This window comes from Carettochelys insculpta, chromosome 3 (genome assembly GCF_033958435.1).
Source record: "Carettochelys insculpta isolate YL-2023 chromosome 3, ASM3395843v1, whole genome shotgun sequence".
Classification (NCBI taxonomy): domain Eukaryota; kingdom Metazoa; phylum Chordata; order Testudines; family Carettochelyidae; genus Carettochelys; species Carettochelys insculpta.
In genome coordinates, this window is record NC_134139.1 from 26712959 (window position 1) to 26726201 (window position 13243).

The 13243-nt window shown below is 45.2% G+C and overlaps 1 protein-coding gene across 6 annotated transcripts in view; it reads right to left on the bottom strand.

The window, feature by feature from the left end:
• Positions 1-13243, bottom strand: part of EML6 (EMAP like 6) — a 215953-nt gene that overhangs the window by 60930 nt on the left and 141780 nt on the right. For all 6 annotated transcript variants that reach the window (XM_074988499.1, XM_074988501.1, XM_074988500.1 and 3 more), the window contains exons 19-22: positions 12982-13093; positions 11457-11584; positions 4574-4715; positions 9-161 (exon numbers count right to left, since the gene is read on the bottom strand). In XM_074988499.1, the coding sequence (XP_074844600.1) occupies positions 9-161; positions 4574-4715; positions 11457-11584; positions 12982-13093 (535 nt within the window). The remainder of the gene's footprint in view (positions 1-8; positions 162-4573; positions 4716-11456; positions 11585-12981; positions 13094-13243) is intronic.

The window sequence follows — 13243 nt, forward strand, 5'->3', positions numbered from 1 at the left end:
GACTGCACCTCGTGAAAATTTGATATCCGAAATCATTTCCTTTCTGTGATGAAAAGAGACCATATCTTCCACAGTATCAGCATTAACTATCAGAAAACTCCCATCATTTAACCCAACAGCCAAGGCTTTTCCATCAGGAGAAAAGGCACAGCATCTTCCACCTGAAATAAAATAACCTTATTAAAAAACCATTATAATTTTAGACTGAGGACACCAGTAATATTTGACAGTTAGGAGGTCTGCCCACAGAAAAAGTCTATAAAGTAATCATTACTTAGGGTATGTCTACACTGCAATCAGAGTATGACTGTAGATTATGTTGGCATACCAACACTATCTTTAATCTAGCAATGTCAACTAAACTTAGCTGTGAAGGTGTGATGGCACGGACCATGGCATAGACTGTACACATACACACTCGTGTCACTAGCTTATGTTGGAATCTATGTTGCCACGTCTTCACTGCTATTACTATTTGTGCTGACACATCTTCAGTGCCATTTGTATTTGTGCTAGCAAAGATACTATGTGTAGATAAAATACAATCACACCTCTGACAGGAGCAAAGACAAAGCTCCAAACCTTAATGAGACAGCCTAACTACATACATGTTATCTGTTAAAACATATACCATGTGAATGTAGAACAACAAATAATGCTTTCCTAGATTTCCATAGGAATGCAGTCTTTGTATTTGAAGTCTTCAAGGAGGGATGAAGTGGCTATAAAACTATCTACCTTGGAAGGGGCATGTTATCTAAAAGCATGAATAACAACTTCCACTTGTGTTATAAATACAGCCAAAACAAAAAGAACTGGGATTAGCATAAAAATGGAAATCCAGAAAAAAAATCCAAGGAGCCATTTTGATTTAGTTGACCATGCAAATCTTTCAGCGACATTAAATTCCACAAATGAAATCTCCTTTGGGTCATAATTGTGTGATGGTTCTACTTTGGTGGGGCAAGGGTAGCATAAAATCATATTCCTAGAAACTCCCACCATCAACTGTTCTCCATGTGTTAATTCTGACCACAATGTCCCATATAGTATAGTAGATCTTATTCATTCTGAATGTTACTGATGCTGATTCCACTTTCTCTCAGTCAGAGACTGTGTGCTTCTACTCTGTCACTAAAAATCAAGCTTTAATTTTAAATAAAATAAATGCCTAAGGGAATCTATAAATGAAATTACAGTTTGAATTTCAGTAGCATCATTTCAATAGCCACTCACTACTTTATGTGGAAGAGGAAGGCTATACTATCAAAAATTGACCAACTGCCCAGAAACTGAAATCAGGAAATAAAATAAATATAAAGGTCATTTTGCACTGGATCCTGATCCCACGTAGTTTTTAATCACATGGAAAATTATCTTGTCTGTAATTTGGTAAAAAAAAAACTTTTTAAAGCAGAACAATAAACAATCCATGGTCTTAAAAATCCAAGGACCCATTCCAATCTTAAGGAAGGTTTGATTTTATGGTTAAATGATTTTATGGTTAAAACATAGGACTGGGAGAGTAAGGGGAAATGGATTCTTTCCCCACTTTTTCCAGAGACCTGCTCTCTGTTAGCGACCTCTTCTCTTCTGTGCCCCAGATTCTCTAAATGATCATATTTCCTATTACTGTGGATATTAGAGGCTTAATTCATTTATGTCTCTAGAGTGCACTCAGACACAGATGGACAGCACTATAGAAATGCAAGGAAATATTATTACTCATATAGTATATAGTAGTAGTAGTAGTAGTAGGCATCCTTCGATCCCGAGGGATCATGGGTGTGCACCCCAGTTGGACTGATTCGAGCAGTGTCTTCTGTGGCTGTGCAATCCAATCCGAGAGCGGCAGTCCTTTCTGCACTGTGAGCAGCAGTAGGCAGATGTCACTCTGGTATCATGGGCACGGATCTTCCTGAGGGCTCTCCTGTCTTCCGCTTCCTTCACCAAGGTAGTTTCATACATAACAAGAGCTTCCTTCACTCCCTGTTTCCAGGCATGCCTATCTGAGGCGAGCGAATGTCAGGTATTCACACTGATAGAGAGAGTGCTGAGGTCACACTTGCACGTGTCCTTGTAGCGCAATTTAGGTCGCCCTTTCGGCCTCTTTCCACACGCCACTTCGCCGAAGAGGAGGTCCTTCGGTATTCGGCCATCCGTCATGCGTGAGACATGGCCCAGCCAGCACAGACGCCCCTGTTTGAGAAGGGTGAACATGGAGGCGGTGCCTGCCCTCTCAAGCACTGTGCTACTGGGGACCTTGTCCCACCATGAGATACAGAGTATGTGCCTGAGGCAGCGCATGTGGAATCTGTTGAGCCGCTGCTCTTGTTTTGAGCACAAAGTCCGTGTTTCACTGGCATACAGCAGTGTGCTCAAAACACAGGCTGTGTAGACCTGCACCTTGGTGTGAACAGTGAGCTTATTGTTAGCCCATACTCTCTTTGTCAGCCGGGAGAACGTTGTGGCGGCTTTTCCAATGCGCTTGTTGATCTCGCTGTCAAGTGACAAGTTGTCCGAGATCGTTGAGCCTAGGTACACGAACTCATGAACGACTTACAGTTCGTAGTCTAGCATGTTGATAGATGGCTCGTTACCCACATTTTGGCTCATCACCTGGGTCTTCTTTAAGCTGATTGTGAGGCCAAATTCCATACATGCATCCGCAAAGCAAGTTATGAGTGACTGCAGTTCCTGCTGAGTGTGAGCAGCAATAGCTGCATCGTCAGCAAAAAGGAACTCCCTTAGATGGTTCGTAAGCACCCTGGTCTTCGCTCTAAGCCTCGACAGTTTGAAGAGATTGCCGTCCGTTCTCGTGAGGAGAGAGATGGCCTCTGTAGCAGTTCCGAAAGCATATTTGAGCAAAACTTCAAAGAAGATGCCGAACAGTGTTGGAGCCAGCACAAACCCCTGCTTCACTCCGCTGAGAATCTCAAAGGGTTTGGATGTGGATCCGTCATATACGACGGTCCCCTTCATGCCTTAATGGAAGGCCCTCATGATGCTGAGCAGAGTTGGGGGACAGCCGATCTTAGCCAGAATCGCAAACGGACCTTTTCTGCTGATGAGGTCAAATGCCTTGGTCAGGTCAATGAAGGCAATATACAGAGGTTTGTTCTGCTCCCTGCACTTTTCTTGTAGTTGCCTAACAGAGAAGACCATGTCTATGGTGGACCGTTCAGCTCTGAACCCACACTGAGACTCAGGGTAGACCCTCTCCGCAAGAACATTGAGCCTCTTCAGAACAACACGTGCAAATAGCTTCCCCACAGTACTGAGAAGGGAGATGCTGCGATAGTTGTTACAATCGCTTTTGTCACCCTTGTTCTTGTAGACAGTAATGATGTTAGAATCCCTCATATCTTGCGGTACGCTGCCTTCTCTCCAGCATTGGCAAAGTATTCCATGCAGCTCTGAAACTAGGGTACCATTGGAGCATTTGAGGATTTCTGAGGGAATAGCATCTTTCCCTGGGTCTTTTCCAGAAGAGAGTGCTTTTAGCGCGTCGCTGAGTTCCTCCAAGGTGGGCTCAGCATCGAGTTCAGTCATGGTGGGCAGAGGCTCAATGGCATTCAGGGCTCTCTCTGTAACTATGGTCTCTCTGGTGTACAACTGTCAGTAGTGTTCCACCCAGTGTTCCATCTGCTTGGTTCTGTCCTTCAAGACCTCGCCTGTGGCCGACTTAAGTGGGGCAGGGTTAGTGTCAAGGGTTGTCATAGCCGGGGGGGTGGTAGCAGGGATAAGCTCCCACTATCTATAAAATGCTCCCATGGCGTGCGTCTAATAGCCTCTGACAACCGAAGTCCAGCTCCTGGCCTTCATGTGTGGCTTAGTTTCTAAGCCCGGTGAAACTGTTTGCACTGACAGGAGAAGAGGCAAAGGCAGGTGACTGGCACCTTAAAACCAGCTGCTTTGGGCAGATGGGGCTTGTCAGCCTGGGAAGGCCGCCCACCTAGGAGAAGGAAACTCTGATTTAAAACCTCCGCTGCCTTGCAGCGATACCTAGTTGTGGGAAAGGCTTCGGGAGTAAACCCCACGGAAAAATCCGGAGATGGAGCCCCTAAGGCAGTTTGAGGTTGTGCTCAATCTCACTCTGGCAGCTCCTGTGATGACATTGGTGCCAAGCTGTACTGGCTTTCGCCTTTCCCTTGGATTACATCAGTGGCATGGAGAGGGGGAACCTGCTGCTGGGCATCAGCTGGTTCTTCAAACTTACTTGCCCAGGCCTGCGCCCTGGAGAGGACACTCCGGCATTTCTTTCTGAGCGGTGACACAACACAGGAAGCAGCAGTTACCGGTATTAAGCGACTGCACTTGATTGGCGTAGAGTGAGGCGCCAGGGGTTGCTTCTGATGGTGGGAGAGGTCTTCGGATATCACTGGGCAGCTACCACCCACCTCAAGCTGGGCAGCCCCCAGCCAAGTAGTGCTGCCTCGCCACGGTCCACTTGCTCCACTGGGTGTGTGGGGCTTAGGGAATCACTGACAGGTGGATCGTTAACCTTACACCAGGCAAAACAAACAAGCAACAAAAATAACCTTATAGTACATACAGTGAAAGAAAAAGTTACCTTTTTTGAGTTTTCTCACTGCTAACATGCGGTGTTGAGAGGAAAGTTCCCAGATTCTCAGTGTTTTATCATCACTCACTGTTGCACAGATAGGCAAGAGAGGGTGAGCTGCCAAGCCCCAAACTTCCCCTTCCATATGCCCCTAAGGAAAACCATAGAAGTTAAAGATGGTTAAATATCTCAGATAACAGGGTTTCAAACATCACCTTCAGAAGATGTTCCTCGTTCAAAGGAAGGGTGTGTCTACACTTGAAGATGAAGATATAAATTTCCAGCATAAGATGACATACACACATGAGCTCTGATAAAGCCAGTGGGCTAAAAATGCAGCCATGGCAATATGAAGGACTAGATGTCCCAAGAACATTTTTAATGCATCTGATAAGTTTGTATTCTGAGTGGCTAGCCTTCTCTCATTGCTCATGGTGCTGTGTCTACACCCTTTTTAATGCACTAGCTCAGTCAGAACTAGTTCAAGTATCCATTCTTGAGCAGGGAATCACATCCCACCAAGCTCCAAGTACAGACAAACCCTAAGAGAACTTACTGTCATGTACTGCCCCAATAATCAGCTCAAAGGCACCCTTCTTTCATTTCATCCCATCACTATTAGGGGTAACCCTTGTACAATCCTACTTTTACAGGAGACAGTTATGTCTGTTTTTGAGTATGACCTTTAGATCCTAACACAGGCAATGTTCTCAATGAAGTCTATGGAAGTTAAGCCTTCTGAAGGATTCTGACCAGCTTATTGTTTAGTTTTTTATTTTTTTCTCACAAGTCGCTCTTTATATCCCATTAATCATTTTCACTGTTTTCTGCTGATTTCCTCTAGTTTGGATACAGTTTTCCAGAACTAGATGTGGCTTATTAAAGGCCTGAACAACAGGCAGGATTGGTGGTTGTATCCACAGTGATCAAGAAAGGAGTAGTGGGAGAGCCTTGAAAGGTGGAAAAATAAAGAGCTCCGTTTGACCTATGACAAATGTCAGAAAGAGAAGCCAAGATTTTAATTTGGCTTGGTGACAGATCTATAGTAAAGAGCACTCCATGACACCTGCCTCTTCTTCATACCTTTTCAGTGATTTTTGTCCTGTGCATAAACAGAGGAACCTTGCATATGAGTTAACATATTATTTTACTTCTGTATTTGGTGCTTGTGTGATCATTGCTGGCATACTATGCCCACAATTCAACAAGGACGTTGATAAATTGGAGATGGTTCAGCGTAAGCCACAAGTATGATTAAAGGATTAGACAACACACCTCATATTGATAGAGCTAAACAGATCAATATATCTAGCTTAACAAAGAGAAGATTAGGGGGTGATTGTGTCTGTAAGTATATATATATATATGGAGATCAAATATTTAATGATCCAATGCTGGACGTTGAAGCTAGACAAATTCAGATTGGAAATAAAGTGAAAATTTTTAACAGTAAGGCTAATTAACCCCTTGGAATTAGTTACCAAGTGTTGTATTGAATTCTCCATTGCTGACCATTTTTAAATAAAAAATAGATGTTTTTCTAAGAGATATACTTTAAGAATTATTTTGGGGAAGTCCTATTGCCTCTGCTGTGCCAGGTGCCAAATCAGATGATCACAATGGCTCCTCCAAATCTCTGAGTTTACAAGTTGAATTCCTCTAGGCTGACACACTCTTGTCCAGCAACATCCATGGCCCAACAGGATTTTAGTTAGCCAGATGTCCACTTATTATGGGTGTGGCCAATTTTCCAGTGGTCCCATAAAGTTTGTTTACAGCTGTCAGTTCTTGCTCTCAGTGTTCTGTGCAGTTACTCAGGTCTAATGTACCCCTAAATGTCTAGTAAGAGCCCAGTAAGCAGTGCAAGTGTTGGTAACGCTGCTAGACAATATTGACCTCCTGTGGTTCAGCAAATTCTCTGGTCTGGTTCTAGTCTGGCCCTAACGTTGCAGGACTAGAGAGGTTCAAACTGTACTGCAGTACAAGGTTGACTCATTTCTTATTACTGTAAATGATGGACTCCAGTTTAGCAATTTGACTTTTGTAGATATAGAAAAATTTCATTAAAACAACAGAAGTTTGCTGTTTCACCAGGCCATCTTGATCACATCTTTGTGTTTGAGTTGATACATGTGTATTGGTAATACTGTCTGGATGAAAAACAACAAGAAGTCCTGTGGCACTTTATAGACTAACAGATATTTTGGGAGCATAAGCTTTCTTGGCAAAGACCCGCTTTGTCAGATGCATCTGACAAAGTGGGTCTTTGCCCACAAAAGCTTATGTTCCAAAATATCTGTTAGTCTATAAGGTGCCACAGGACTTCTTGTTGTTTTTGAAGATACGGATTGACTCAGCTACCTCTCCAATAATTGTCTGGATGACCAATTATAAATATTATTTACATATAACTTTATTACGTTGGTGCAGACACCACAGATCTTTTCCTTTATCAACATAACTCACCACAGAAATCAGATTATTTTCATATTATTTCAGTATCACACCACAATAGCATTTGTCAGAGCAGAAATATATGACAATAATATCATTTCAAATGTTCTGGTTAAAACTCAAGCACAAAATATATCTCATAATACCCCATGTTGTTATGGCTACCATACAAGTAGCAGAAAGCTGAAAGGTTGTTGTACGTGCCTGGAACTAATGCTGCACAACTATATAATGTTTTGTAAAAATATTAGAAACTAACTTACTAAATTGTAAAAATAGAGTCTGAGATACAGCTATGATTTAATAAAATAGACTGTAAAAATAAAACAAAAGAAACATTTTGAATACTTTAACTGAAATCTTATTTAACAAAAAATTGCTCAAACTCCCCAAAGTGGAGCAAATTACAGTAAAGTCCATACTTGAATTTAAGTCCCCTCCCCCAACATACAAACAGAATTTAAATTTTTCCAGTATAAAAGGAGTACTGTCCTGAAAATCTGGTAGTTATTAAAACAAAACAAAACAAAAATATCAGAAACCTCAAGGGGGCACATATACCAGAAATACTTCTGCTAAATCCATAGATGTTATAAATCACACACATGGATGTATCTCCATTTCTCAGGAAAGATGTAAGAGCAGATTACTGTAATGAGCTAACAGTTTACTAAAACTACATATTTATTACAAAATAAAATATAGAATATCTATTAGTATGCTAAGAGATTTCAGCATAAATAAACCACAACTCTCAAAAATAAAATGAAAATACTACATTTTGGCTGTGTCTATACTACAAAATAACAAAATGCACACTCCCTTATTCCAAGTAGGCATTTCCCTACTTCAAAGTTAAATGTCCACACACAAATACTTCTTACTTCGAAGTAAGGAGACAGGAAATGATGAAGGAATAGGGTTGCATGGCCGACAAGCCCTCCTGGGCTCCCAGCCAGCCAACCCCTTAAAGGGCCCCTCCCAGCACCCACAGCCCGCATGTGTTCAAGGCTGACAGGCTGAAGACAGCAGCAGCATGTACACAGGGGAACAGCTGGAGACCATGCCAGCTTCCCCCCTTGGCAAGGATGATGCCCTCACAATACTGAACGGAATGTGGAAACTTTCGTGTGCACGTGGGGACTAGTTGGCAGTGGGGAGGCGGGGGCTTGGGTGGGGGACTGGACTGGAGAGGGGGGCCCGGATGGGGGTTGGGTCAGTTGGTTTGAGGCACGGGGGGCCAGGAGCCACATTGGCCACGGCTGCCTCTACCGCCCCAGGACTGGGGCTGTGACAGGGCCGGGCCCATGGGGAGGTAGGGCTGGGGTGGGGGTGCTGTGGGCTCTGCCCCCACGGGGTAGACAGGAGGTATCCCTGGGGCTGGGCCAGGAGCGCCCACCTCCATCAGCAGCCACCAGGCTAGTTCAAGGTGCTCAGCTGGCGACAGGTCCGCCACTCATCGGGCAGCAGCCGGAGGGGCGACTGCGGCTGGAGGGGTGGCTGCAGCTGGAAGGGCGGCCACGGGACAGGCTGGTGAGGGGGCAGGAGGCTGGGCAAGGAGGCCAGCCAAGGCCTGGAGCACGGCATCCATGCTGTTGGCCAGCCTCACCCCCATGTCCCGCTCCATCGCCAGCCATTCCGTTCCCACACGACCAGCCAGTTGCTGGCTGCCTCCTCATCCCTCCACCGCCATCTCTGATGGGCCCATTAATGGCCGTGGGGGGATGCAGGCTGGGGCGATGGGGTAGCCTCCCAGCCTTCCGCAACTGCGACCCGCTCAGGACTGCAGGGATGACTGGCTGGCGAGGGACCTGTGGATACAGGAGGGGACAGGGGGACAGACCATGAGTGCTGGTTCCCAACTTGGGAGGGGGCTGGATCTCCCACTCCCTTGCCCCCTGCCCCGCCTCCCTGCCACCCGATGGCCTGTGGGATCCCAGATGCCCAGGGGTTCCCGCTTGGCAAGGATCAGCCCTTGCTCCTCCCTTTCCCCATCCTCAGGCGTGTAGACGGTGGGGCTATTCTGGGAAGGGCCCTGTCCCCATCCCTTACAATGTCCCACTTGCCCTGAACGTACCAGCTGTGACCTCCTGCGGCTGGCGCGAGGCCCGGCTGGATGATGCCTAGCTCAGTGGTCCGGAGGGGAGGGCAATGATGAGGGTCCCATCGTTGCAGCCCCCGTCATCGCTCTCGGTCTCAGTGGGCCAGTCTCCGCACGGGGGACTGGTGGTGCCGGAGGGGTCCGCCTCCTCACCACTGTCCGCGGGGGGGAACGGAGGTGTCCACCAGGTGCTCTAGGCTGGCCACCTCCCTTGGCCCCAGGAACCTGTGCAGCTCCTGGTACTGGGGACAGTGAACGGGCCATGCCCCCGACCGGCTGGCAGCATCACGGGCCTTGATATATGCCTGGTGCAGCTCCTTTACTTTGATTCAGATGCTGCTACTGGGGTGGTCGGGGTGTCCTCGGGCAGCGAGACCACTGGCCAGCTGGTCAAATGTCTCGGCATTATGCTGGTGGGTTCCAGTTTGCCTCAGGACCTCCTCCTCTCCCCACAGAATGAGAAGGTCCTTCAGCTCTGCCTCTGTCTGGGGGGTCACCTCCTGGTGCTGCCCTTGCCTGGGCCCTGTGAGTCCTGGGAGCCCTCCTCTGGAGCCCCTGGAGGAGGAGGGGGATCCTGCCATGCAGCCATGGTGGGTAGGGGCTGCGGAGGTTAGCAGGGGCTTCGAGCAGGGGCAGTGCAGGGCAGATCTGGCTAGAAGGTCAGGCCCAGAGGGTAGTGATCAACGGCTCAATGTCGGGATGGCGGTCGCTTTCTAGTGGAGTGCCCCAAGGTTCGGTTCTGGGTCCTGTTCTGTTCAACATATTTATCAAGAACCTGGATGAGGGATTGGATTGCACCCTCAGTAAGTTTGCAGATGACACTAAGCTAGGGGGAGAGGCAGATGTGCTGGAGGGTAGGGACAGGGTCCAGACTGACTTAGACAAATTGGAAGGCTGGGCTGCAAGAAATCTGATGAGGTTCAATAAGGGCAAGTGCAGAGCTCTGCACTTGGGCCAGAAGAATCCCAAGCATTGTTACATGCTGGGGTCCGACTGGCTCAGTAGTAGTTTTGCAGAAAAGGATCTGGGAGTTGTAGTGGACGAGAAGCTGGACATGAGTCAACAGTGTGCCGTTGTAGCCAAGAAAGCTAATGGGATGTTAGGTTGCATCAAGAGGAACGTTGCCTGTGCATCCAGAGAAGTGATTATTCTTTTTTATATGGCTTTGGTGAGGATGCATCTGGAGTACTATGTCCAGTTCTGGGCCCCCATTTATAGGAAGGATGTGGATGCACTGGAGAGGGTCCAGCGGAGGGCGACCAAAATAATTAGGGGGCTGGAGCATATGACTTATGAAGAAAGGTTGAGGGAATTGGGACTGTTTAGTCTGCAGAAGAGAAGAAGAGGGGGGACTTGATAACAGCCTTCAACTTACTGAAGGGAGGCTGCAAAGAGGCTGGAGAGAGGCTGTTCACAGTGGTCACGGATGGCAGAACTTGGAACAATGGTCTCAAGTTGTGGTTGGAAAGGTCCAGGTTGAACATTAGGAAAAATTTTTTCATGAGGAGGGTGGTGAAGCATTGGAATGGTCTACCCAGGGAAGTAGTGGAGTCTGCATCCCTGGAGGTGTTTAAGTCTCGCCTCGACAAAGCCCTGGTGGGGCTGATCTGATGGGTTGGGTCCTGCTTAGAGCAGGGGGCTGGACTCGATGGCTTTTTTAGGTCTCTTCCAGCTCTATTGTTCTATGATTCTATGAGCTCGTGCTGCCCCTGCTTGTGGCACGCTCTCAGCTTCCTGCCTGGGGTTGCCAGGGAGCTGCTTCCTTTAAGGGAGCTGGCAGGGACCATAGAGCCCTGCCTGCGCTGGCCAGACTGTCTCCATCCTCCCGGGTGGGCCCTCCTTGGAGGACTCCTTACTTCGAAGTAAGGAGTGCAGAGTGTCTACACACATTAACTTTGAAGTTACAGGTCAAAGTAAGCCACTACTCCATTCCCGGGAACGGAGCAGTGACTTAGAAGTTAGCCTCCCTTACTTCGATGTTAACTTCGAAGTAAGGAAAAGCATGTGTAGCCCCTTACTTTGAAGTTAACTTCAAAGTTAATTTGTAGTGTAGACACAGCCTTTGTGTCGCATGAGCCCTACTTTTAGTTTTTATTTTGGTATATATATGTTCTCAGGTTCCAATCCTCCTCTATCTTGTTTTTATCTGCCTCAGAATTCGCTAATTCAGAACAAGTCTCCAACTCATTAGCATGAAGCAGCAGGGTTTCTGATTGAACAACAACATGGAGGAATCTGACCAACAGTAATAAAGAAAACAAAAAGAAAACAATTGGGAATATTTTAGGAATTCTTGCATTCTTATGAGCTATTTGAAAAAGAATATTAGTATTATACCTGAACAAGCAGAGTCATGGGTCCACTTTTATCAATTTCAAGTATTTCTCCATTTCTGGTCCCCACTAATATATGCCCATGCCCTAAGGTGATGGCACGAATGGAAGGATTATCTTCCAAAAGTAAACCTGAAAGAAAAAAGGATGTGCATAAAAATTTCTCATTTGCAAAACCAAAGATAACTCTCAGTTAGTATTGTATCTTACATTATCTATGATTAAAATCTATTTAATGCCATCACAATGTAATATGTAAGATACACTTGTCTGGTCAAACTGTTCACTGTCCTGTGGATTTATGTAATAGTTGAGAAGAGGACAGGGGTTGTGCTCTTCTGTATTGCACAGAAGATTCTATTATTGGTAATGTAAAACCAGATATCTTATTGTTTTATACATGATTGTGTTCAATTGTCTAAGGTGCTCCAGTGCTACAGGAATACAGGATTTAGTTTAATAAATATCTGTATATATTATTTTGAAAATTTTGTCCAGTATGATCATTATCATCATCATCAACCATGGGCTCAGAGCCCTTTGGTGTCCAATGCCTCTCTCACTATTTCTTTTCATCTTTCCCTGTCCAGTGTGGAGTGGCTTAGTTTCTGTAGACTAGCTCTGTGTCAATTACTATGTCATCTACCCATTCTCTGTGGGCTGTGCCTCTCCTATGTGAACCATCAATTATGCCAACTACCAGGATCTTGATTTTTCATTCATCGTTCATTCTGCAGATATGCTTTAATAGCTGTAACTTCCTCTGTATAACCTTCTCTTTCAGCGGTATCTTCCTATGTACTTCCTCATTGGTGTCCTTCTGCATCCATCCTATTCTCAGGATCTTCCTATAACAGCTCCTCTCAAATGCCAATGTCTTTCTCTTCGAATCTTTCATTATCACCCATGTCTCACATCCATCCAACATGCTGCTGAATACACACATTTTCAAGATGCTCAGCTTCATTCCTAAGCTAATTGCTTTGCTTTTCCAGATTTTATCCATTGTCTTCAAACTCACTCTTGCTTTCTCTGTTCTAGTCGCTATTTCCTCCTTACAGTCTAATCATATGTTATGTTGCTCCCCAGATATGTGAACTCTGTGTCTTCTAGTTCGATTCCATCTACACTGATCTACCTTCCTATTTCCTTATCTCCACATACCATGATACCATGATCCAAACTAACAGCTGACATTAATCCATTACAAAAGAAAGACAGTTGTGCTTGTAAAAGCACAATTCACTGGGTTCTTTAAATGAACAGAGAATCTGCCCAGAAATCTGGCCAAGTAGAGGGGGCGCTGGAAGAGCTAGTTATTTAATATGGAGAATGTATTCTGTAATAATTGGACAAATATGTCAGTGACACTTTAAAAAAATACTGTCACTTATCCAAAGCCATAGTCAAATGTCAGGAAGAATTTAATTGGTCAACTGATTGTTTTGGGATGATTTTTACACTCTTTCATGCCATTTTACCAATCCTCAGGCATATATCCTTTACCAGTACACCATGACAAATGATACCTTTAGAACCAGTGGATAATGCTGCTCTTTTAATAGCATATGTCTTCAGGCACCTCTCAAACATATCATCCCAGAGTGCCACAACTCCATCTTTTCCACCTGTTATGAAACCCTGCACAACAGTTTAAAAGTGTATTAGAACTGCAGTCTTCTATATTAAAATGTTAATTCATAAAATGAGATGTGTACATATTAATCAAATACAGCATAACTTCTTTGTTTTGCATAAGAGTTTCACCCAAAATCTACGGTCAAAATACAG